Consider the following 27,874-nt stretch of genomic DNA (forward strand, 5'->3'; position numbering starts at 1 on the left):
CCTACTTTTAGGATCTGATATATAGACAACTCTTTCAGTTTTGAGTCTTACAAATCATTAGCTAATATACAGATTTAGTGAATTAAAGTATTATATTTTGGTGAAGTTCCTTAATCTCTAAGTCCTTCATTTTAACTATAAAATAAGTTGGATTAGCTTCTGCTCCTAAACTTTTATGAACTCAGTATTTGATTATTCTAAAAGAGAATATGTAGAAAAGTTTAATAGAATGTTCTTTCAAGCACTTGGGGTCACTAAGGTCATACAGAATCACTTTGAAGTTCTTGGATTAAAGTTTGGTTTTAATTGGGCTATTATGCCTTTGGGACTTGTCATGAACTATTTGTTTCCTTATTTTACTAATTGACTTGAACTTTAAAGGTTGTGTGGGCAGTATTTGAATACATATGAAAAGACAACAACATATAAATGAACCATAATATGAATTTCCTTTCTTTTTACATCTTTTTATTTGTTTTTTTTTTGTTGTTGTTGTTATTTTCTTGCGGTGCTGGGGATCGAACCCAGGGCCTTGTGCTTGCAAGGCAAGCACTCTACCAACTGAGCTATCTTCCTTTTTACATCTTTTTAAAGGTAGTTTTTTGGTTTTTGAGATTTATCTGAGGAATCTAAAAAGTATTCTTTGATCTTTACTTTTATAAATATGGAGAAATTTAATGTATAACTTGAAGACAGTGACCTCTGCCTTTTCTTTAATTGGAGTTACTTAAGGCTCTGACCTAAGCGCTTGTCATACTTTATTCACTGCTAAGTGTATAAGTGACTGTATCCATTCATAGGACTTTATTTACCATGTATTCATGACTTCTAAATCTGTATCCCAACTCCAGTTTCGATAATGAACTTGAGGTAGAAATATATATTTAATTTCCTAGTGGACATCTCTAGTGGGATGTCATGGACTCAAAATCAACATATGTAAAATTAGTTTACATCTCTTCTTCAACTTTTTGTTATTCTCCATTTTAGCAAACTGCCAGGTCATCCTTGACTCCTCTCTTTCTCTGTCTCGTTCATCAAGAAATTATACAAATTCAGTTGATTCTAATGCCTAAATCTCAAATAAGTTCACTTTTCTTTAACCCCCACTGCCATTCTCTTACTCTCTCTCTCTCTCTTTTTTTTTTTTTAAGAGGGTGTAGTGGTACTGGGGATTGAACTCAGAGGCACTTGGCCATTGAGCCACATCTCCAGCCCTATTTTGTATTTTATTTAGAGACAGGGTCTCACTGAATTCCTTAGTATCTCATTTTTGCTGAGGCTGGCTTTGAACTTCCGACCCTCCTACCTGAGCCTCCTGAGCTGCTGGGGTTACAGGCGTGTGCCACTGTGCCTAGCCATTCCCAGTCTTTTTGGTTTTTGTTTTGAAATAAGGCCTTACTCAGTTTCTCTATCTGGCCTTGAACTTGAAATCATCCTGCCTCAGCCTCCTGAGTAGCTAGGACTATAAGTTTGTGCCATTATGCTCAGTAGAAAAGATGTTTTGAATGAATGAATTAATAATGTCCTTATTGCAAATATAAAGTCTGTTCTCTTGGCCTTGTAGAATTTGATTTTCATGGTATTCTATTTTTAAAAAATTATCATTTGAAATGATTATTTTTGACTCACATTGAATCTTATTAAATAATAAGATATTATTTGATTTTTTTTTTTTTTTTTTTTTTTTTTTTTTTTGAGGCAGGATTTTGCTCTATTGACCAGGCTGATTTCAACTCATAGGCTCAAGCAGTCTTCCCACCTCAGCTCTCTGAGTTGCTAGGAAATTTGATTTTATGATTTTATAAGTGTTTTGTTGCTAACCCCTCTCCCTCTCTCTCTCTCTCTCTCTCTTTCTCTCTCTCTCTTTCTCTCTCTCTCTCTTTCTCTTTTTAATTCTAATCATTGCTAACCTCTTGCCTGAATAATTATGGTTTTAACATTAGGCCAAATACATGGGTTTTAACTTTGGGAAAAATGTAATTTGGCAATGGAGAGTTTTCCTTAAGTGGTTTCATCTAGGAATCATTAAAAAAAACAAAACAAAACAAAACTGGCCTATTGTAGGTCAGGATGGAAATTATGTATTGACCTTAATGCTCTGTGACACCATAGTAGATAGAGTGAATAATTGAGCATAATAGCAATCAGAAATATATACATTCTAAATATTCATTTTAGCTAATGAAAATAATATCAATAGCTTACAGTATATAACTCATGTAATACTATGTTTTTATGGTTTTATAACTTTATTTCTGTCAGATACTGAAATACAGGGATAATGCTATCCATGTAGCTCACTCGTCTACCATTTTACCTCCTATAAAAGAAACTGAGATAGAATTACAGTGAGTTTTGATACATTTGAGTTGAACCAAAATTTCATACGTTAAGCACACAGTCCTCTCACTTTCAATACCAGCCACAAGTTCATAGATCCCTAGGTTACCCAATTCTTGCTAGCTGGTTAGAAGTGTGGGGTACCCACTATCCCTTTAGGTTCAATAATATACTAGAATGACTCACAGAATTCAGGAAAGTGCTGTACTTAGGATCATATTTAACCCAAAGAATGCAAATCAGAACTAACCAAAGGGAGAGACACATAGGGCAAGGTATGAGAGGATCCAAATATGATTTATCTGTTGGCCTAGGGGTACATCACCCTCCTGGCTTTTGTTGGGATTTAATTGTGTAGGCCTCGTTGAATCATTGCCATTTACTCAGTCTCCAACCCACTTACTCTCCTTAGATATCACTGGTGTCACATGACTCAGGGACCAACCCTTTAATCACATGGTTGGTCTTTTTGGCATGACTGGCCCCCATCTGTGTCATCTCTTTATAAACTTTCTAGCACCTTACTATGACTTACCTCATGAATTATTAGGTGAGGTGCAAGAGACTTACCATGAATAACAAAGAAAGTACAGACCAATATTCCTCATAAATATGTCAGAATGTTCAACAAAATATCAACAAGTTGAATCTAGCAATGTATAAAATAATTATTAATTGTAGTCAAGAGATTTATTCCAGGAATGCAAGCTGTTTTAACATCTGACAATTAATGTAAAATGTACCAAATTAATAGAGTTAACATGATCATCCCAGTAGATCCAGGAAAAGCATTTGACAAAATCCAGTACCCATTCAGGATAAAAGAGATCAAGGAACTAGGAATAGGGCTGGCATTGTGACTCAGTGGTAGAGCGCTTGCCTAGCATGTGTGAGGTACTGGGTTCAGTCCTCAGCACCATGTATAAATGAATGAATAAATAAATAAATAAATAAAATAAAGGTGTTGTGTCCATTTACAACTAAAAAAAATTAAAAAATTTTAAAAAACTAGGAAGAGAAGAAATTTATCCCAAAATAGGAAATCTGTAACATACTTATTGCCAACATCATCATAATGTTTTATGACTATATGCTTTCTTCCTAAGAGCAGGAACAAGACAAGAATGTCTGCTTTCACCCCTTCTTTGAACATCGTACTGAAGGTTCTAGTAAGAGTAATGAGGGAAGAAAAAGAAAAGCCATCAAGGTTAGAAAGAAGTAATAACTATATTTGTATATGACATGATTCTGTTTGTAAAAAATCTTAAGGAAGTCACAAAAATTATTAGAACTGACAAATAAGTTCAGCAAGTTCAGAAGAAATGAGATCAGTATACAAAAATGAATGATATTTTTGTGTTAGCAATGAATATTCTGAAAATAATATCAGGTAAACCATCCCATTCATAGTAGTATGAAATTAGTGAAAAAGTACAAGATTACACATAGAAAACTACAAAACATGACCGAGAGAAATTGAAGAATGCCTAAGTAAATGGAGAGACATTCTGTTTTTGAATTGGAAATCTCTCAGTGTCAGGATTGCCAGAACATGAAAAAGATGGGCATAGCATATTGGAAGCTACAGAATGACATATTGGAAGTTACATAATGAGATGGCAAGCAATGTTCAAATTAATCTTTTGGTAAGTTTTTCTTTAACAAAGAAAGCATTTTTATTTTCAATGTTTCTAATATTTTAAATTTTAGTGAACTAAATCATTATTAACTTGACTATTTTATTTTTTAATATTATTTCTTTGGTACTGGGGTTTGAAACCAAGGGCACTTTACCACTGAACTATACTCAGTCCTTTATATTTTTTATTTTAAGACAGGGTCTTGCTAAGTTGAGACAGGCTTGGAACTTGTAAACTTCCTGCTTTAGCCACCCAAATCGCTGGGATTACAGGTGTGCACCACTGTGCCTGACTAGTTTACTATTTTTAAATTACTCTATACATTTATAACTGATGGTGAGAGTTCTTTGTTTAATTTTTTATTTATTTTTTATTTTTTTAAAAATTTTAATTTATTTTTATTGTAAACAAATGGGATACATGTTGTTTCTGTTTGTACATGGAGGAACAGCATACCATTTGTGTAATCATAAATTTTTTTAAAATTTATTTTTAAATTTTATTTTAATTAAAAATCATAAATTTACATAGGGCAATGTTGTTTGATTCATTCTGTTATTTTTTGTCCCTTCCCCCCACCCCTCCCACCCCTCTTTTCCCTCTATACAGTCCTTCCTTCCTCCATTCTTACCACCCTCCTTATCCCTAACCCTAAACCTAACTCTAACCCTAACGCTAACCCCTCCTACCCCCCTTGTATGTCCTCATCCGCTTATCAGCGAGATCATTCGTCCTTTAGTTTGTTGAGATTGGCTTATCTCACTTAGCATGATATCCTCCGATTTCATCCATTTCCCTGCAAATGCCATAATTTTATCATTCTTCATGGCGATGTAATATTCCATTGTATATATATGCCACAGTTTCTTTATCCATTCATCAACTGAAGGGCATCTAGGTTGGTTCCACAATCTGGCTATAGTGAATTGAGCAGCTATGAACATTGATGTGGCTGTATCTCTGTAGTATGCTGATTTTAAGTCCTTTGGGTATAGGCCAAGGAGTGGGATAGCTGGGTCAAATGGTGGTTCCATTCCAAGCTTTCTGAGGAATCTCCATACTGCTTTCCAGAATGGCTGCACTAATTTGCAACCCCATCAGCAATGGATGAGTGTACCTTTTTCCCCACATCCTCGCCAACACCTGTTGTTGCTTATGTTCTTGATAATCGCCATTCTAATTGGGGTGAGATGAAATCTTAGGGTAGTTTTGATTTTCATTTCTCTTATTACTAGAGATGTTGAACATTTTTTCATATATCTGTTGATTGCTTGTACATCTTCTTCTGTGAAGTGTCTGTTCATTTCCTTAGCCCATTTGTTGATTGGATTATTTGTATTCTTGGTGTAGAGTTTTTTGAGTTCTTTATAGATTCGGGATATTAGCGCTCTATCTGAAGTATGAGTGGCAAAGATATTCTCCCACTCTGTAGGTTCTCTCTTCACATTACTGATAGTTTCTTTTGCTAAGAGAAAGCTTTTTAGTTTGAATCTATTCCAGTTGTTGATTCTTGCTTTTATTTCTTGTGCTATGGGAGTCCTGTTAAGGAAGTCTGCTCCTAAGCCAACAAGTTGAAGGTTTGGACCTACTTTTTCTTCTATAAGATGCAGGGTCTCTGGTCTGATTCCAAGGTCCTTGATCCATTTTGAGTTGAGTTTTGTGCAGGGTGAGAGATATGGGTTTAGTTTCATTCTGTTGCATATGGATTTCCAGTTTTCCCAGCACCATTTGTTGAAGAGGCTATCTTTTCTCCATTGCATATTTTTGGCACCTTTGTCTAGTATGACAAAATTGTATTTATTTGGGTTTGTGTCCGTGTCCTCTATTCTGTACCATTGATCTCCCTATCTATTTTGGTACCAATACCATGCCGTTTTTGTTACTGTTGCTTTGTAATAGAGTTGAAGATCTGGTATTGCGATACCCCCTGCTTCGCTCTTTCTACTGAGGACTGTTTTAGCTATTCTGGGTTTCTTATTCTTCCAGATGAATTTCATAATTGCTTGTTCTATTTCTGTAAGGTACATCATTGGGATTTTAATTGGAATTGCATTGAATCTATATAGCACTTTTGGTAGTATGGCCATTTTGACAATATTAATTCTGCCTATCCAAGAACATGGGAGATCTTTCCATCTTCTAAGGTTTTCTTTAATTTCTTTCTTTAGTGTTGTATAGTTCTCATTGTAGAGGTCTTTCACCTCTTTTGTGAGATTGATTCCCAAGTATTTTATTTTTTTTGATGCTATTGTGAATGGGGTAGTTTTCCTAATTTCTCTTTCTGAAGATTCATCACTTACGTATAAGAATGCATTGGATTTATGAGCATTGATCTTGTAACCTGCTACTTTACTGAATTCACTTATGAGTTCTAAGAGTTTTCTGGTGGAATTTCCAGGTTCCTCTAAATATATAATCATGTTATCAGCGAACAGGGATAGTTTGAGTTCCTCTTTTCCAATTCGTATCCCTTTAATTTCTTTGGTTTGTCTAATTGCTCTGGCTAGAGTCTCAAGAACAATGTTGAATAGAAGTGGTGAAAGAGGGCATCCCTGCCTTGTTCCAGTTTTTAGGGGGAATGCTTTCAGTTTTTCACCATTTAGAATGATATTGGCCATGGGCTTAGCGTAGATGGCCTTCACAATGTTAAGGAATGATCCCACTACCCCAATTTTTTCTAGTGTTTTGAGCATGAAGGGATGCTGTATTTTATCAAATGCTTTTTCTGCATCTATTGAAATAATCATGTGATTCTTAACTTTTAGTCTGTTGATATGGTGAATGACATTTATTGATTTCCGGATGTTGAACCAACCTTGCATCCCTGGGATAAAACCCACTTGACCATGGTGCACTATCTTTTTAATATATTTTTGTATGCGATTTGCTAAAATTTTGTTGAGAATTTTTGCGTCGATGTTCATTAAGGATATTGGTCTGAAATTTTCTTTCTTCAATGTGTCTCTGTCTGGTTTAGGTATCAGTGTGATATTGGCTTCATAGAATGAGTTTGGGAGGGTTCCCTCCTCTTCTATTTTATGGAATACTTTGAGAAGTATTGGAATGAGCTCTTCTTTAACGATTTTCTAGAACTTGGCTGAGAACCCATCTGGTCCCGGACTTTTCTTTGTTGGTAGGCTTTTGATGACCTCTTCTATTTCATTGCTTGAAATTGATTTATTTAAGTTGTGTATGTCCTCCTCGTTCCGTTTAGGTAATTCATATGTCTCTAGAAACTTGTTGATGTCTTCGAGGTTTTCTGTTCTGTTGGAGTATAGATTTTCAAAATAGCTTCTAATTATGTTTTGTATTTCACTCGTGTCTGTTGTGATATTTCCTTGTTCATTCTGCATTTTAGTAATTTGAGTTTTCTCCCTCTTTCTCTTTGTTAGTGTGGCTAAGGGTTTATCAATTTTGTTTATTTTTTCAAAGAACCAACTATTTATTTTGTTAATTTTTTCGATTGTTTCTTTTGTTTCAATTTCGTTGATTTCGGCTCTGATTTTAACTATTTTCTGTCTTCTACTACTTTTGGTGTTGGTCTGCTCTTCTTTTTCTAGGGCTTTGAGCTGTAATGTTAAGTCGTTTGTTGATTTCTACTTCTTTTGTTGAATGCGCCCCATGAAATAAATCTTCCTCTAAGTACTGCTTTCATAGTGTCCCAGAGATTTTGATATGATGTGTTTTTGTTCTCATTTACTTCTAAGAATTTTTTAATTTCCCTCCTGATGTCTTCTGTTATCCATTCATCGTATAATAGTGTATTATTTAATCTCCAAGTATTGGAGAAGTTTCTGTTTTTTATTCTGTCATTTATTTCTAATTTCAGTCCATTATGATCTGATAGAGTACAAGGTAGCATCTCTATCTTCTTGTATTTGCTAACAGTAGCTTTGGGCATAAAACATGGTCTATTTTAGAGAAGGATCCATGTGCTGCTGAGAAGAAAGTGTATTCATTCTTTGTTGGATGGTATATTCTGTATAAGTCGGTTAAGTCTAAATTGTTGATTGTGTTATTGAGATCTATGATTTCTTTATTCAGTTTTTGTTTGGATGATCTATCCAGCGGTGAGAGAGGTGTGTTAAAATCACCTAGTATTATTGTGGTCTATTTGATTTCTGGAATTGACAAGGATTTGTTTGACGTACATGGATGAGCCAATGTTCGGGACATAGATACTTATGGTTGTTATGTCTTGCTGATTTATGCTTCCCTTAAGCAGTATGTAATGTCCTTCTTTATCCCTTCTGACTAGTTTTAAGTCCACATTATCTGAAATGAGGATGGATACTCCAGCTTTTTTGCTGTGTCCGTGTGCATGGTATGTTTTTTCCCCATCCTTTCACCTTTAGTCTATGGGTATCTCTTTCTATGAGATGAGTCTCTTGCAGGCAGCATATTGTTGGATTTTTCTTTTTAATCCAATCTGCCAGTCTATGTCTTTTGCTTGATGAGTTCCGGCCATTAACATTCACGGTTATTATTGTGATATGATTTGTATTCCCCGTCATTTGACTCTTTTTTGTTTTTTGACATGATTTGGTTTCTCCTTTATTTGACTATTCCTTTAGGCTAGTTCCTCCTGTTGCTGATTTACATTGTTGTTTTTCATCTCTTGCTCATGGAATATTTTGCTGAGAATGTTCTGTAATGCCGGCTTTCTTTTTGTGAATTCCTTTAGCTTTTGTTAATCATGGAAGGATCTTATCTCATAGTCAAATCTGAAAGTAAGTTTTGCTGGGTATAAAATTCTTGGTTGGTATCCATTTTCTTTCAGGTCTTGGTAAATGTTGTTCCAGGCCCTTCTAGCTTTTAGGGTCTGGATTGAAAAATCTGCTGGTATTCCTTGGTTTCCCCCTGAATGTAATCTGATTCTTTTCTCTCGCGGCCTTTAAAATTCTGTCTTTATTTTGTATGTTAGGTATTTTCATAATAATGTGCCTTGGTGTAGGTCTGTTGTAATTTTGTGTGTTTGGAGTCCTATAAGCCTCTTGAACTTGATTTTCCATTTCATTCTTCAGATTTGGGAAATTTTCTGATAATATTTCATTGAATAGATTGTTCATTCCTTTGGTTTGTTTCTCTAAACCTTCCTCAATCCCAATAATTCTTAAATTTGGCCTTTTCATGATATCCCATAATTCTTGTAGATTGTGTTCATGATTTCTTACCATCTTTTCTGTTTGGTCAACCTTGTCTTCAAGATTAAATATTTTGTCTTCAGTATCTGAGGTTCTGTCTTCCAGGTGATCTATCCTATTGGTTATGCTTTCTATGGAGTTTTTAACTTGGTTTATTGTTTCCTTCATTTCAAGGATTTCTGTTGGGTTTTTTTTCAGTATCTCTAACTCTTTATTGAAATGCTCTTTTGCTTCTCTTATTTGTTCTTTTAACTGTTGATTGGTGCGTTCATTTAATGCCTGCATTTGTTCTTTCATCTCTTCGTTTGCTTCCCTGATTGTTTTAATTATGTAAATTCTGAACTCCCTTTCTGACATTTCTTCTGCTGTGCTGTCATTGGGCTTTATTGATATAGTATCTAGGTTTGTTTCGGACATTTTCTTCCCTTGTTTTTTCATATTGGTCAGATGTCAGTGGGACTCTGTGATATTGTAGATTTCCTCTATTGTATTATAGTGTCCCTGTAGATTTCCAGTGTATCACCTACCAGCCTTCAGTAGCCTGAAGTCTTGGATTAACTTGATAATGTATTGCTTCCGAAGAACGCTGCCCCTTGCCCGCTACTGGTTCCAGGGAGAGAGACCTGGAGAGGTCTCTTGCCACCCAGCCCTGGTCTCAGAGGCTGCTTGCAGGTCGGAGGTCTCCACTGGCTTGGGGACTTGTGGCTGGCTCTGTGTAGACAGGCTGTCACTGGGCGGTCTGCCCCAAAAAACTAGCCTAGAGAGGCGCTTCCTGCCGGAGTTGGCCGCGCTGCTTCTGTGCAGAAAGGCTCTCACTGGGGGGCCTGCTCCGTGAGGCTGGAGAATCTGTCCCTGTGGGAGGAGCCCACCGCCAGAGTGCATAGAGCTTCCTGGGGGAGACTCTATCTGCCCTGTCCTACTCTAATAAGCCGCTCGAATCAGGGCCTGCTGCCCAGCTGAGCTTCACTGGGTGGGGGAGACTCACCCCGTGGTTCTATTTTAGTCCGAGTCTCTCAATGCCTCCCCTTCTTGAATCCTGGGTTCTGGAGCGACTGGAGATGCAGTCACCCTCTAGTCCGCCATCTTGGATCGCCCCGTGGAAAAAGCCTGCAGCTGGAGGGGAGCAAGGCTGCCTGGAGAGGTCTCTGGCTGCCCAGCCCTGGTCCCAGAAGCTGCTTACAGGTCGGAGGTCTCCGCTGGCTTGGGGACTTGTGGCTGGCTCTGCGTCGAGAGGCTCACACTGGGCGGTCTGCCCCAAGAAGCTAGCGTAGAGAGGCGCTTCCTGCCGGAGGGGGCTGGGCTGCTTGGGGAAGTCCAATCATAAATTTTCATAGGGTAATGTTTGATTCATTCTGTTATTTTTCCCTTCCCCCCACTCCTCCCACCCCTCTTTTCCCTCTATACAGTCCTTCCTTCCTCCATTCTTGTCCCCCTCCCTAACCCTAACCCTAACACTAACCCCTCCCACCCCCCCCATTATGTGTCATCATCCGCTTATCAGGGAGATCATTCACCCTTTGGTTTTTTGAGATTGGCTTATCTCCACTTAGCATGATATTCTCCAATTTCATCCATTTGCCTGCAGATGCCATAATTTTATCATTCTTTATGGCGACGTAATATTCCATTGTTTGTGTGTGTGTGTGTGTGTGTGTGTGTGTGTATTACAGTTTCTTTATCCATTCATCAATTGAAGGACATCTAGGTTGGTTCCACAATCTGGCTATAGTGAATTGAGCAGCTATGAACATTGATGTGGCTGTATCTCTGTAGTATGCTGATTTGAAGTCCTTTGGGTATAGGCCGAGGAGTGGGATAGCTGGGTCAAATGGTCGGTCCATTCCAAGTTTTCTAAGGAATCTCCACACTGCTTTCCAGAGTGGCTGCACTAATTTGCATCCCCATGGTGAGAGTTCTTAATGTTTTGATAAACATTTGTGGAAGTCACAGAAAAATTGCAGTTTTCCCATTGTTATACAATTTCATCTTGCTTGGTGAGTTTTATAGTCCTGCATTATCATCCAAAGCAAGAAGAACTGTGCATGTTGTTCAGATGAACTTTATTCAGGAATGCAAGATTCATGTAATATTTGAAAGTCAAATCTATGTAATTTATCATCTTAACAAAGGCAAAAAATCATGTAATTATTGATAAATGCCAAAAAAGTATTTGATAAAATTCGGTACTAAACTTTTTAATCTGATAAAGTATAGCTCAGAAGCCCCTGTTTTATTATCATAACTGTAAAATTTTGATTTCTTTTTTTTTTAATTTAGGAACAATACAAAGTTATCTTTTGTCATTTATTTTTAAAAACATTTTACCAGAAGTAATAATTAGTACAATAAGACAGTAAAAAAAGGTATAACATTTGGAAAAGTAGCGAAAGAGTATCATTGTTTGCAGATTACATGATTGTTTAGGTAGAAAATCAAAAAGAATCTACAAACCATTAGAATTAGTGGTCAGTTTTACAAGATTACCAGATATAAGGTTATGTAAATTAATTTGTATTTCAATATGGTAGCAACAAACAATTAGAAAATGAAATTGAGGACTGGGAATATGGCTAGTGGTAGAGTACTTGTCTAGCCCTGGGTTTGATATCCAACTATACACATACACACACACACACTTACACACTTACACATACAGAGGTATTCACATTTATATTCCTAGTTTCCATCATTAGTAAACCTCTTGTTTTTAAAGATGTGCAAAGCAATGAGAGGAGATGAAAGAAAAAAATGATTTTGAAAACATTTACAATTGTATCGGAAATACCAAATACTTAAGAATAAATCTAACAAAATTAGGACAGTACAAAACTTTGCTGAGAATATTTTAAGAAGCCTGAATAAGTGGAGAGAGATAATTTTCATGGATTTTAAGATTCAGTATATTGACTAAGATATTAAGATTGTCATTTCTCCTCTTATTTCTGTAGATCCAATGCAGTACTAATAGGCTTCTTATTAAGCTGATTTATTTGGGAATAAAAAATACCTGGAAGCCCTGACAGTTGTGGAGAAAAGGAACAAAGTTAGAGGAGTTAGTGTTAGATGTCAGGATTTATATAAACTGATAATAGTTGAGATAGTTTGGGCATAAGGTTTGCGATAGAGACTATTGAAATAGAACAAAGGGCACAGAAACAGATCCATTTAAATGTAGCCATGATATATGATATAGGTGCCTCTGCAATTTAGTGGGAAAAGGATGGTCTTTTCAATAAATGATTCTGAAATTAATGAGATGGCCATCATACAACAAAACAAAAATCAACCGTTATCTCATATTATATGCATTGTTAATTCAGAAGGGATCATTGACCTAAATGTAAACCTAACACTGAATAGCTCTTAGGGAAAACATAGAAGAATGTCTTCAGGGCCTTGTAAGCAGGTAGGGTATTCGTAAGGTTTCATAAATAGGACTTGAAAAGTGCTAACCATAAAGGAGAAGTTTGATTAAATGGACTTCATTAAAATTAAGAACTGCTACTCAAAGATATTTAAGAATGTGAAAAGGCAGCCATGGTACAGTAAAACATATTTGCAGTTTTTATGAAGGATATGTGTGTGTGCGTCTGTGTCAGTGTGTGCATCTTTCACAGATTAATAGGAAAAAGTTTCATTTAAAATTTGTGCAAATGACTTGGATAGGCATTTTGTAGCTATGGAGATTCACATGTTTTTGAAAAGGTGCTCATCATCATTATCATTAGGAAAATGTTGATTAAAACTATAGTGAAGACTCCATTGCATACCAGTAGAATGTCTTAAGACTTAAAGGACTCCTAAAATACATAGATCATGAGTAATGTGAATGAACTGACGATATTGATTACTGGTGGAAATGTATAATGGAATAACTTTGAAAAACTGGCAATGTGTACAGAATCCTGTGAAATTGTCCAGTGGCTTAACAGTTCCACTCCTAGGTATGTAGACAAGAGAAATCATGCATGTGTCCACCAAAAGATAAGTATAAAAATGTCAATAGAGCTTTGTTCATAATAGTATATCTCTGCCCCCAACAGAAGGAAACAACTCATGTGTCTGTTCACAGTAGGATAGATAAAAATTGTGAGGTATTCACACAATGGACTACTACATAGACATTCAAAAGATTAGCCGCTGCTGTGCCCACCTGTGTGGATGAATCGCACACCTATTGAGTGAAAGAAGCAAGATGTGAGAGAGTATAAACCATGATTCTTTTTGATGTCCAAGAATAGGAATAGCATTGATAGAAATCTGAATACTTTTTAACCCTGGAGAGGATATTGATGGGAGAAGAGGCATAAATGTACATTCTGAGGTACTGGGAGTCTCTATCTGGGTTGTAGTTAGCTGAGTGTATGGAAACTCATTGAATACTATGTGTAAGGTTTTACTGTATTATTTGTCAGTTTTAAAAAATTAGACTTGTAGAAGGCAGTTTTCTTTGCTTTTCACTATGTTTATGGTTTAGATATTGTGTCTCCCAAAAATTCATGTGTGAGAAATAACAAAGTTCAGAGGTTAGATGATTGGGTTATGAGAGCCTTATACTTAATTAGTATACTGGTTTACTTGAATGTATTAACTGGGTAGTAACTGTTGGCTGGTAGGGTGTGACTGGAGGAGGTAGGTCACCAGCAGTGTGCCTTTGGGGCTTTTATTTTGTCCTTATTGAGTGGAGTTCTCTCTGTGTCCTGATGCCATGTCCCCAGGTGCTTTGCTCTACCATACTCTTCTGCCATGATGTTCTGCCTTACGTTAGGCACAGAGCAATGGAGTTTGCTATCTGTGGACTGAGACCTGAAACCATGAACTCCTAATAAACTTTTTCTCCTCTAAAAATCGTCTTCTCAGGTCTTTTGGTCACAGCAGCAAAAAAGCTGACTAAAAACACTGTGGGAAGCTCTCAAAATGAGTAGGTATTTTGTGATTTGCCAGAAAATGTAGATTTATTGGTACCTGTACCTGTGACAAGAGAAACCAGCAGGATAATTTAAGAATCCTAAAGTTTGACAAGTCAATAAAAATCATATTAAAACTCTCTGTTCAGTTGTTTCTACTTTTGTTTCTGCTACTGCTAGTGTTTTTCTTGCTATTACTATCAGCTAACATATTAAGTGCTTACTATGTGTCAGATGCTGTGCTAGATTCTTACTTATACCTATAGAGTAGATGTCATGCTTTTTCCTTTTTGTGACTTCCAGGCCATTATGCTTTTCCTTCTCCCTATAATCCAACTGTTTGAAATTCACAATGCCAGACTTTTGCATCCACTACTTTCTCAATGCAGTTATTTAGTCTCCAAAGGCTTTTTTTCTCTTTTATAAAATGCTCTTCCAAGTCTTTTGCCCATTTAAAAAAATTGAATGACTTTAAGCACTCCTTAATCCTTTAAGATTTTTGTACTTATTTACTTTTTCGACCTCCTTTCATTATATGATATTGTCCTCTGCTCTTCCTTACCCACCTATCCATGCCAGTGGTCCTATTCTAGACCTATGTAATTAAAGTTGCATGTATCTTACTCTTTGATGATCATTTCCTACTTTTTGGACTCATTCTCTCTTGAACCTTGCCTTAAAACGTGTTTGAGTCTTAATAATTGACCCTACTAGGATCTACAGTTCTTTGATTCTACCTCTTTCAATGACATTCTACCCTTTCATCATTTCCCTTTTTATGCAGCCTGAATTTTGTAGTCCAGTATTTACTCTCTTTTGCACTCATGTTTCTTGCCTCTTTTCCTGTTATTTGCTTGGCAAGATATCCTCTAATTAAATCCTATTTTGTGTCTCATGTTAGCCAGCACCTCTGTAGCTGAATTTTGGTGGAGAAAACATATAGCTGTGTAACTCTTCTTATGTTAAAGCAGTTACTACCAACTTCAAGTGGGACCTAATGCTGCTGGGTAGTTTTACTGCATTTCCCTAATCCATGTACCACCCCACCATTCTAGTTCGTTTCTTTCTTTATTTATGTAGGTATGTATGTATGTATGTATGTATGTGTGTATGTTTGTTTGTTTGTTTTGGTCTCTTCAGCTCTAGCATATACCCTCCCCAATGGTTTTGCTTTTTATTCCATTGGGAAAGTAGAAGCCCTTAGATTTTTTTTTTTTTTAAAGAATTAAAAAATTATCTCTTCCCCTTACATCTTTCAGGCAGCCCACATTTATACCTATAAATTCTGCTTTGCCTTCACTTACATTGATGAATTATATTTGTGCCTTAGATCAATCTTTCCATTTCTACAATAGTCCTTTTTACTTAAAATTTCACTTTATTAGTTTGCCCTCTCCTCTGAATCATACAATTTTCCCCCTCTCTACTAGTAGGATCCTTTATATCAGAATACAACCATTACTATACTTGTTTTATAAAAAAAATCTTTTATGTTCCTCAGGCTAAATTTTTTGGTTCTCCTCTATCACAAAACTTGTTAACAGAGTAGTCTGTTTTTATAATTCCACTTCCTCTCACTTCAACTCTCTTCCTCCTCAGGCTTTCTTTTATATTGCTTACCCACAAAGTTCAAGGTCAGTAATAGCCCCTAACAGAACTACACTCAATGTTCAGTTCTTAAATCTCACCTTTTTCATTATTTCCTTTATTTAGCCGCTAGACATTTTCTTGAAATATTTTATTTTCTTGACTTTCAGGACTTTATTAGTTCTTCCTTGTACAGAAAATTGTTAATATAGTAGATATGGAACTGCCTATCCTTAGGAAGACCTGCCCACAAGGTTGGCCTGAGCCTGGAACTTAGCTAGTAAACAGTTCCCTACACTGATATAAAATGTTCATTAAATGATAATGGTGCATTGTGTCTAAAACTGTTTGTACAAATCTTATGGTTTATGCTGAACACATATTTTTCTCCTGGGGAGTTTGGAGACTTGAAACACTGTATACAGGAGGATGCCTATGTGACCAGTCCAGTAAAACGGATTCTCTAATAAGCTTCCTTAGTAGACAAAAACTTTGTCACAACCTGTGGCCAAAGGAGTTAAGTGTGTCCTATGTGACTATTGAGGAAGAATTTTTGGAAGCTTGCACCTAGTTTCTTCTGGACTTTGCCCTATGTGTTTTTTCCCTTTGATAATTTTGCTTTGTATCTTTACAGAGAGTACAGTGACTTCCTCATCCTGTTTGCCTATCACTGAAAATTGGGGGTGGTCTTAGGGACTCTCCATTTACTGCTGTTGCCAATTTTTTTGTGGTTCCTTTTCACCTCTAAGTTTTGTGTACTCCAGAAATTCTATCTTCTGTATCTTAAGTCCCTAGGCATTTTTAGATGGGGACATTTCTAGACAATATTTCTTTTAAATCAAAATGCCATTGATCAGTATTTCAGGCTCCACAGTTCTTTAGATTTTTCATGTCTTGAGCTGTTATTTTATAAATCTGCAAAAGAGTATAAAGAAATATTATAAAGTGCCAAAGTAAGATAAGGAGATTTTATTCTAGGAATTATATGGTATGCTTTAAAAAAATCATGTTCAATATAATTCCTGGAGATCTGGGAAAGAAAGAATTATCAGGAAGGAAAAAAAATCACATTGTTGTAATTTAAAAGTAATATTAGAAAACAACAGCACCAAAATTTATGTACCTCTAAAATTTAGGCTAAGGTAAAAGTTGCAGTGTTTATAAAAACAGGTTTTATAAAGTAAAGGAAGTTATTGAAGTTTTCACTAATTTTTAGTTTACTTTTAAACTTTTAATTAGCACTCTTTCAGCATATTCATAATGAAATCCCAGACATTCTTTTTTTTTTTTTTTTTTCAGTTTGTATGAGTCAGATGGGTCCTTAAAATAATATGATGTTTATGAGAGTGCATGTTCTCCTCAGTTAGTCACATCTCTTTATAAATCATGTGCTTATGTAGAGGCCTATTATTATTTCCTACAATTTGTGTTTTGATTGTTTTTACATAGTACTTTCTGATGGTATTATCATGGAATATAACTATTAAAAAAGAAGGTAAATATTCTGTAGTAATTTGTTTTAGAGTGTTCATTACAAATATTTTGTTAGAAGATAAATTACTTTTAAAAAGATTATATGCTTTAATTTTAAATGTTTTATTTAACCCACAATTGCTGGAGAAACTAAATGCTTCTAGTTATAATCCTGAAACATCATGTTAACCTTCTTAGGGTCATTGATGTTTACCTGATGAAGTGACATCACTTCAAATGACCCTAAAATGACACTAATCATTTACTTGCCACTAGAAACATCAGAAGATAACAACTGAATAAGTAAGTCTCATCATGGTCTTAGCTCATTAAGTCAATTAAAATGCCATTGTTAATTCATAGTTAAATATAAGGCTATTTAAATTGTTCCTTACAGTTCTTAATTTTTATGAGCTGCCTCCAGTGCTGTAAAAATTTTGGTTCAAGGTGACACAAATAAGAATTAAAAAGTTAGTGTTTTCTGTTGACTAAACCTTAAATCAATAAAATTATAGATAATTCCAGGAGCATTATACATGGTTACTTGTCCCAAGACAATTTATTATAAATGCCATTTAAATCAATAGTAAAAAACATACACTCTTGATAAAATCAAACTTAATATGAACAGTAATTTATAAATGAAAATGAATCATGGTTTCTTTTTTTTTTTTTTTTCCGTTTTTCCATGTAAACCCACCAAGTAGAAATGAAAACACTGATAAAAATCCTTCTTCAACATGTGACTTTACACAAAGCTGTAAATTGCTTGAGCCTGTTGGGATATAACATCCTTGCAGCATTGTTGTCTGTCTCTCCTTGACACAGAATATTCATTGTGACCTTGTGTGACTAGATATTTAACTCTGTTTACTAATTACTATTTCTCCTCTCTCTTCAGTCAGACTGCCAAAAGCAGGAACACAATATTGAGAATAGTGTGTTCTCCACTTCATTCCCGCCCCTTTTCCCATTATTATTTTTTTTTTTTTTTTGGTGCTGAGACCCGGGAATGAACCATCCCATTACTTTTTGCTCAGGCATTCATTTATGTATTCATTTACACATTGATTTGATGAACATTTCTTGGGCACAAGCTGTGTGCCTGGCATTATAAAATTGAGTAAAGCATGAACCTTACCTTTGTGGATCTTATAGTTTGCTGTCATATGTGATACTTTATTCAGAATGTGAGACTCAAAACTCCTTTTCTCCTTAGGCTTAACTTCTGTTTAGATTCCTTTGTGAGGAAAGAGTTCCTTTCTAAGATGATATAAAATTCCAAGCATATAGAATGCTTTAGATTCTTTTGTAGAGTTGGGAGCATGTGGTAGAAGTTTCTCTAAGGAATACTCTATTATACTTATTACCAAGGAGTTAAACAGGCCAGAAGTATTTATCAAGAGAATTCCACAGTGCTTATAGTGGGGAGTGGAATTTTGTGTTCAGTAAAAATAAATAGACATCCATGTACATTTATACTACTTTGGCTTTCACCCAGCCCAAGTATTTCAGTGATGTAATAAAGCAGTGATATGACATATGCTTGATAAGTTCCCATCATTTAGCTGCATTTTGAAGAATAAGGCACAAAAATGGTGACTTTTATAGCAGTTTATAAATTGCAATCATTTATTTTGTCTATAGTGCTTATAGTACTATACATTTTTTATTGTTTAGAAATTATAGTTTTTAAATACTATAGTAGTACATATATATAGAAGTACTAAAAAAGGGGAAGAGACTTTAGAAATCCGAATACTCACTTGATATCTGTGGTTCTTGACATAGTATTTTACTATTCACTATTTGAAAAGTATGATTTTTAAACATCTCTATTGAGATATAATTCACGTATTGCAAAGTTTACCATAAAGTATACAAACCAGTAGTTTTTAGTATATTTACAAATTGTACACTCATCACCATTGTCATTATCTCAACATGTAATTTAATTTTTGAATTTTATGAAGAGGAACACTATTCACAATGGAGGTTTTCTTCAAAAATTAACATCTTTTTTTTTATCATACCATTTCTTTTTGGGATGGTAAAAAGTTCTGGAAGTGAATAGTGGTGATAATTGTACACCCTTGTGAATATATGTACTTATTGCCATTGAATTGTATGCTTAGAAGAATATGATAGATTCTTATTATATAAATTTTACCACAATAAAAAATTATGTGAAGTTAGAACTGGTGGCTTAACTTCAAAATTTTAATTGAAACTTTATCCTAAGCAACACCTACCTAGCTCTCATAATTTTTCTCAGGAATATGTTATAATAAAGATATTCTTGTTTGTTAAACAAATTATTAGTCTTCCCAGACTGAGAAACAGACATATTAAGATTGTAGGTATTTATTTCTATGAAGATTGAAGTAAAATTGAGTGAAGAGGTAATTAGTTTTTCTTTGTTTTAATTTTTTCTGTCCTTGAAAAAGCAAGATGCTTAACTGTGCAGCATCATTTGAATGGGAAGAGTAAATATAACACACACACACATAAATGTATATGCAATAACATAAAAGTTTTTTTTTTTGTAAATGCATAGAAAAATCTCAAAAGGAGACAGAAGAAACATAATGTTGGTTTTTGTGGGGGGCAAGAGAACAGGGTAGTAAGGGTTCATAGAAATTATATTTTTCATTATTTCTGTGTATTACCCGTTGAAACATTTTACATAAACTTTTCCCGTTCCTAGTCTCAGCATCAACATAACTATGTTTTTTCTTACTTTGCTTTGATATAGGAGATAAATGTCATTGAAATATGTCTAAAAATGAACTATATTATGTAAGAAATTATTTTCTTTCTAGGAATTGATTATGGATTAAGTTTACCACTTGGGGAAGATTATGAACGGAAGAAACATAAGTTGAAAGAAGAATTGAGGCAAGATTATAGACGTTATCTTACTCAGGTAATGAGTTCCATTAATGAATTGAATCTTATGTTTCAGAATTCATATTTTTAAATTTATTTTTGTAAAGTATTAGTCATGTATGTTGGTTTTCAGTGGTATCCAGTAAGGTAATATGGTCAAAGTTAGGTGATACATGACTTTGGTAGAGAGAAAAATGATGCTGGCAATTTATGCCATGGAATAATACAGGCTTTTCTTAATAGCTCAGTGGTAAAATGTGTGCTTAGCATGTGAGAGGTCCTATGTTTGATTCCCCCAGCACCTGGGGTTGGGGAAGCAATAAGTAGCAGACTCTAAGCCTCTTGGACTAGGGCAATGGGTTCTAATTTTAAATGAAATCGTTAAACTCTGGTTAGTCATGTTTTCTGTAAAGTTATCATGGTTTAAAGAAGACTACTTATGCTTTCCAAAGCCTTAATTCCCCCCAACCATGTATTAAAATAATATGTGGAATTCTGGTTGCTAATTATTTTCCTATGAGCTAAGCTTATAAAATTTGATTTAACTTATTTATTAACTGCTGAAATCCTTGCTTTATGATTTAATGATTTATTTAGCAAAAATCTTATTTTAGGTCTATTTTTAAAATTAATAGCTAAACTAATTTTTTTCATTAAGTTTTAGAATGCAGTTTACTTTTAGGTAATAAAAAATGTATAAGTGGTGTCTTATTGATTATAATTTGCATATGGAGAGAATGGACTTTGAATACAATTTATCAATGATTTGTTTCTCTTGACTTTAGGGAATTACACAAGCAAAAAGAAAGGTAGGGTTACCTGCAAAATGTTCTCTTTTAATTTTGTTAGTAGCTTGCAATCATCTGCATTGGTATGATTCAAACCAATTAGAAAAACAACTTCATGATTTTAAGACTTTTGAATGGTCCCATTTTGTATCTTTGCTTTTAGTTTCGCAAGATGACAGTCTACACATCAAAATTTCTCATTAATATAATCATTACTTTTGATTCCTGCTTGGCATTTGTTTTATTGTTTTTTTATGCTTCCTTTATAATATTCTGCAGCGATTGAAAGTTCATGTGTTTTCAGCATGATAGTTTTGTTAACCAAATTATGATAATTACAGTAAGAGTAATAGAATAGTCAAGATACTTGAAAATGTTTTTAACTTTGTAGTATCAGGATTTGAATTGCTTGATATTTTTGTGCCCAAAACTGGATTGCATTTATAAATTTATATTGGAAAACAAAGAGAAGCAATTTTATAGTTTTTCAAAACTATTTTTTTTCAAAACTATTTTTAAAGATCATCTCACACATTCATTTGCCACTCAGCTAACATTTTTAAATTGCTCATCATGAAGGTGTATTGGTATGGATCCTGTCTTTCTTCAAGGGGTTTAAAATCTAATGGAGAGAATATTCATACAATTCAGAAAGTAGTAACTACAAGAGAAGGAAAGACCTCAAAGTGGGAGATATTATTTAGTAAGTTATTACAAGATAGGTAGAATTTGGACAATCAAAAGAAAGAAGGAGAGAAAGCTTTTTTGACATAAAATATGGAAGTAAGAAGGGCTAGAGGATAGACTTTAGGTTTGTATGATTGAGACATACTAGATTTACTAGTTTGAATGGATCAGAACACAGTTCTTTTTCAGAGTAGTGAAAAATGATGATGTAGGTAGATAGGACCATATTGGAAGGCAGTGTTTTTAATTTACGTATGGTAGGAATTGGCAAAGCAATATACTTCCTTAAGTAGCCTTTGGGAAGTATGATAACTGTGTTGTAGCACAGTTAGTTCTATGTGTTAGAGACTCTTGTTGTTTTAAATTACTACTGTATAACTTCTTTTTTTTTTTTTTTTTTTTTTGTGGGGGGTTATACTGGGGATTGAATCAGGGTCACTTGCCCACTGAACCACATCCCCAGTCCTATTCTGTATTTCATTTAGAGACAGGGTCTCACTGAGTCTTAGCACCTTGCTTTTGCTGAGACTAGCTTTGAACTTGTGATCCTCCTTCCTAAGCCTCCTGAGCTGCTGGGATTACAGGCATGCACCACTGCACCCAGGTGTATAGCTTATTAGCTTGATTTTGTTGCCCTAATTCTTAGTCCATTCTCCGTGCTGGTTTTCAGAATGATCCTTTTATTCAAAAATATTTTTAGGTGTAGATGGACACAATAGCTTTATTTTATTTATTTTTATGTGGTGCTGAGAATGGAATCCAGTGCCTCACATGTGCTAGGCAAGTGCTCTACCACTGAGCTACAACTCCAGCCCTTCAGAATGATCCTATTATTTACTGATTTAAATATATCAGTGTCTCTTCATTGACTTCAGGGAAAAAAAAGTTCAAATTCCATAGCATGGCATATATCTTTCAGGTCCCAGCCTATCTGGAACTCATTTCTATTCTTCTCACTCTCATTCCCTAGATGTCTGAGCTATCAAAATATTTTTGATATATATATATTTTTTTGGTTACAGGAAGTATGACCATCTGATATACTGATGTCTCGCAAATTCCCAAATGTATCAGAGTTTGGGCACATAGTAGCACTTACTATTTATCAAATGAATGAGGGAATGACTAAAATTCAGCTTTTTGGAAAACAATGTTGTCCTTATTTATTTATTTTTCATTTTATTGAAAATTATAAACATTGTAGACTTGTGTTGAGAGGTAGGAATTGCCCTATGAAAGAGTGAATTAAAAAAAAATTTTTTTTTTGTCCTGGGATTTGAACCCAGGGATGCTTTTAACTGAGCTACATCCCTAGTTCTTTTTATTTTTTATTTTGAGATAGGGTCTTGCTGAGTTGCCGAGTGTCTGCCTAAATTGCTTAGGCTGGTCTTGACTTTGCAATCCTCCTGCTCTGTGATCCTCCTGCCTTGCTGACCTCCTGTTTCAGCCTCTGAAGTTGCTGGGATTATGGGCCTGGATCAGGAGTGAGGATTTATAGTTGTCTTTCCAGCTTGGGAATTCAGAACATGTTTTTTTTTGTGTGTGTGTGCATTTATGAATGATTACATTTATAGTGTGTTTAGGTATGTTGGAGGTAAACTGACTTGAGTCTGGTCGGGTGTCTTACTGTTTTCTTTGACAAAAAAGCTTTGTACAGTCCACTTTCAAGTGAACTTTTATAGCACTGCACATTTGTAAGTTCACATTTAATGAAACTTTATTAATCACTGTTTAAACTCTGTTCCCATGTTTTGAATATAATGCTATTATATCAGACATTGTCTTTGTCATTATTTGTTTAAATGTCTGTTTTCCTAATTGAACTGTAAAATCTCTTTAGTAGAGGGAACATAGACTTAATGGTTATCCTCCCTATCACCTAAAATAGTCCCTGGAAAGTATTAGTTGGATGATATTGTTTAATGAATAAATAAAAGCAGGCATGCTAACAAACCTTGATTGATTTAATCTTCATGACCTGGTGAGTAGATAATATCCCTGTTTTACCTATGAAAAAACTGAGGAGTTGAGTAACTTATTTTACCTTGACTGCAAAGTAGCAGTATCAGTAAGTTTGGGATTGTGTTCATTTTTTATTATTGCTTGTATTTGCTTTATTATAGTTACAGAAATTTTACATTTTTAAGCCTCCTGGATACTTATACCAACTTCGGTAGGTAGGCAGGGCAGGAGCCATTCTCATTTATGGAAGAAATCTGTCAGAGAAGTTAGCTGACTTATTCAATGTTACAGAGATAATGAGTGTTGGGGCTAGTTGTAGAGACTTGGGTCTTTTGCTTCCCAGTCTAAGGTTCTGTTATACTGCCTCACTTAAATACTTAATGAACAAGAGTGTAGGAACACATAAAGATGTTTAGGGGCTGGAGTTGTGGCTCAGTGGCAGAACGCTTGCCTGGCATGTGTGAGGCCCTTGGTTCAATCCTTAGCACCACATGTAAATAAATGAAATAAAAAGCCTACATTGACAACTAAAATTAAATTTAAAAAAAACCAAATGTTTATAGTTTTTATCTTTTGTCAGTTGAGTAGGTCTTTTTCAATTTTAGGAAAATAGAAAAAATAAATATTGTGGACATGGGTAAAGATATTTGTGAGGAAGTTTAAAATTTGCCTTAAGTACAAAAGAACAGTAGAGCATTGAAAATGAAGAATATATGCTTAGAAGAATATAAATTGTAAAAGTATTTTTTATACTTTAACCATTTATATCTATTGTTTAGAAATGGTGGATTCTATTTTTTTTTTAGGGATTTGTTGATTGGAAGAAAATTCTCTTTTTTTCCAATAACTTTTGGTATGAATTCTATAGATTTATAATTTCTGTTTTCATCTCCATTTCATTCTTTTGCTTGTATAATGTAATAGATTAGAATGTAGAATATAAAGACATTTATGAAACATTTGAAAAGGCAATTGGGTAATATATTTTTTTAATGTGTATATATACAGAAAAATTTTCTATCCACGGGTGAAACAGATCCATCTACTCTGGGAGTTTCTCTTCCTATTGGTGAGAGGTTATCTGCTAAGGTAGGTGAATAGGAGTAATTACTGTTGGTAGCAGTTTTTTGAGGCATCAGAATCGTGAGACAACATATTCCTAAGTTACTGCAAACAGAAGATCACATGATTTTTACAAATTTGAGTGCGTTTCTTTAAAAAAAAAAAATCTATGGAGTCTCTCTCTAGTTGTGCTGTTTAAAAAGTGTTTTGAACATTACATTTATAACCATGTAATGTGATATATTTCTTTAATTTTTTTCTTATTTGATTATACTTAATTGAATATTCAGAATTTTTTTTTTTTTTTTTTTAAGTATTGGTTTCTGATTTACAGAGTTGGTCCTAAGTTACAGAAGTGAAATGAATGCGTATGGGTCGGAGCTATTTGAACGTATATTTCGGTTGCTTGACAACATGTCCATATTTTTTAGAGGTGAAAAGATAAAGCACTCTGTACCTCTTTTACAGATTCAATTCCTAAGGTTGAAATAGTCTATAAGACGAAATGGACAGATAATATGTTCCAGAAGACAGATCTAGTGTCCTTTAACATTCAAGAAAATTTCTTGATGTAACATACTCTTGTTTCAACAGAACATTTTCATTGTAGTAATTTAGTGTCTGTATAATCTTATTATTATTATTATTTTGTTTAAAATATAATGAGAGCCATTTTTTAACCTTGGGAAGGAAATAGTTAGCCATAAGTGTTTCAGGGATGGATTGGGGAATATGAATGCTTTCAGCAGAATGTACCTGGTTTGGCTAAGCTTGGTTTTGGTGAACAAACCTGGAATCTATGGATTTATGGGACATGCCTCTTTGGAATGTCATCCAAGCTCTGTAAGTACTGGAATATAAAGTGGAGATGTTTCATAACTAGAACAAATCCGTTCTCTTTTAAAGACCTCATGTGCTAGTGGACCAAAACATGTAGCCACGTGTATGTGGCAAGAGAAACCTGAAGAGCTGCAATGGTGGTCATACCTTTTTCTGCTTTTTCCTTGCAGTGATTTCTGTTCTTGAAATTATTAGTAAAGCTTGATTCTGGGTAAAAGCTTTGATTTGTATGATTCTGATTTGACATTGAGATCCTTTTTCCTGAAGTTGAAGTTAATGTTGCCTTTTGATTTCTAATTTAAGGAAAGATTGAAACTTGAACGCAACAAAGAATACAATCAGTTTCTCAGGGATAAGGAAGAATGCATTGAAAAGTTTAAACAGTTAGAAAAGAATACTGAGGTAGGTTTGTTTTTAAAATAAAATTTTAATACCACTTGCTGAATATTTTGAACTTACTTGAAAAACTTTTTATGTTTTAGATGTCAATTGTTTTTTTATGTAAACATTTGAAAAATTAAGCCAAATGAGGTCAGACACAGAACATTTAAATATTTAGTTTTGGAAACTGCTTTATCTCATTGAAGAAAAAAAAATTACCTCATTGGTGAGATTAATTTTAGAGATCAGTTTTGTTAAGAGATTTTTGTTTATTAAGGTTTTTTTTAAATATTGAAAATTTCTAGTTCTTTATGTTATTTTTCTTTTTCCAAATTTTAGAATGATGTTAGTAGGGACAAAAGTTCACCACCTTCTGTATTCTTTGTGTTTGAAAAGGATTTAATTTGTAAGTAACATTTAAATACCAAAATATGTCTGGTATCTTTTGGGATACAATTTGCATTTAGTTTATTTTCTGTGTTTATAGTTCTAGTGTTGCTTTTCCATTGATACTTAATTTTTATTGTAAAATTTCCTTGAAGTTCTTTATTTCCAAAAGGAAAGATATTTCTTATGGGTGATTAAATATCAGAATTGAGATGATAGACTAAGTACAATAGAGGCTTTAGTTACCTTTTAAGTAAATATTATCACATTAAGATTTGTTTCTTTTTTCTTTTCTAATTAAACAGCCTCAGAGTCAAAGAAATAAAAATTCTACTAGTCAAGTTAAACCTGATTTACCTCCACAAATACAAACATCTTGCACAAATTCAGAGGATCCTAGAAGGGAGATTTTAACTTCGGAGGCATATGAAGAGCTTCTAAACCAGAGACGACTAGAGGAGGACAGATATCGACAATTAGATGATGAAATTGAATTAAGGAATAGAAGAATTATTAAAAAAACTAATGAAGAAGTGGGCATTTCCAATACAAAACAGCAAAGGTTTGCTGTCAAGTCTGGCATTCCAGAAAGAAGATTTCACAGGTTTAATGAGGATTGCGTTTTTGATAGACAGTATTACAGACCAGACCAAGATCCTGAAGTAAGTGAAGAAATGGACGAGAAGTTTAGATATGAAAGTGATTTTGATAGACGGCCTTTGAGAATGTATACAAATAACAGGTATTTATATCTTCTTTTTTATTTTCTTTATTTGCTTCATATCACTGTTACTTTCTATCGTTATGTTAGGGAGAAGGAGTTTAATTTGATTTACCGTACTTGATTAATTTTAAGTTTTATGGAGCATCATTATTTTTTTGAGCCACTAAGAGGGAAAAGAAAATCCAAGATGGGGACCCCATTGTAAAGCTGGAACACTGACAAGCTATGGATGTCCTTAATATAAAAACGGTAGACATTCCCAGAGAAAGGGACATAAAGGAAACTTCCATGTCTCTCGGCACTGAATGAAGGTAATAAAACTACCAAAATCTTCCCTGGGAATGGAATGTAGACCATTGCTGATTCAGGTTCATAGTCTGAATTTATATCGCTGGTTGTGTCCAAAAACAAAACAACCCAAGACAAGAAATCAGAGTTGTCTTGATTGATAGGGTCCCTGAATGACTGGCAGGAGTAAAATAAATACTCTTCTCAACAACTTGACTTAAAATCAGGTTGAAATGCCATCCCAATTTATAATGTTAAAATGTGGGGAAGAAAGAATACCTTAACATAAATGAAATACAGTTTATTCCTTTAATGTTCATATGCTGCTTGTATTTTCATCAAATTATTTGTTTTACAGTTACTTCTGGGACATTCATATTAATGAAGTGTTTTTTAAATTCAGATTTTCAGATGCTTTTCAGTTTCTTTGTTTTTGTGAGACCATAATTTCTTTACTACAAAGAAGTCTTATTGTCGTATTTGTCTTAATACCAAAAACTTGCCATATGTTTACCTAACTTTTGATTTAGATATAGAGATATCACAAGGTGCCATATTTGTCATTGACTTCTTAACTTGGACAGGCTATAAATCTAAATTTGGAAGTTTATGAAATCTACTTCATTTATATTAGTTCAAATAATTTATATTTTTAGTATTTTAGAAAAATTTCTTAGGGGTAATGCTGCGTATTCAGTATTCTAATTATGAATAACAATATAAATACAGTTCTCTGTCTTCTATTTCTTATTCTGCAGCTATTAATGTCCTG

The 27,874-nt window shown here is 34.2% G+C and overlaps 1 protein-coding gene across 1 annotated transcript in view; it reads left to right on the forward strand.

Annotated features, from left to right (window-relative positions):
* Window positions 1-27,874, forward strand: part of CSPP1 (centrosome and spindle pole associated protein 1) — a 145,123-nt gene that overhangs the window by 18,135 nt on the left and 99,114 nt on the right. The window contains 4 exon segments of the mRNA XM_079101798.1: window positions 19,917-20,020; window positions 24,429-24,509; window positions 25,626-25,724; window positions 26,396-26,832. Of these exon segments, the coding sequence (XP_078957924.1) occupies window positions 19,917-20,020; window positions 24,429-24,509; window positions 25,626-25,724; window positions 26,396-26,832 (721 nt within the window).

This window comes from Sciurus vulgaris (assembly GCF_902686455.1).
Source record: "Sciurus vulgaris genome assembly, chromosome: 1".
Classification (NCBI taxonomy): Eukaryota; Metazoa; Chordata; class Mammalia; order Rodentia; family Sciuridae; genus Sciurus; species Sciurus vulgaris.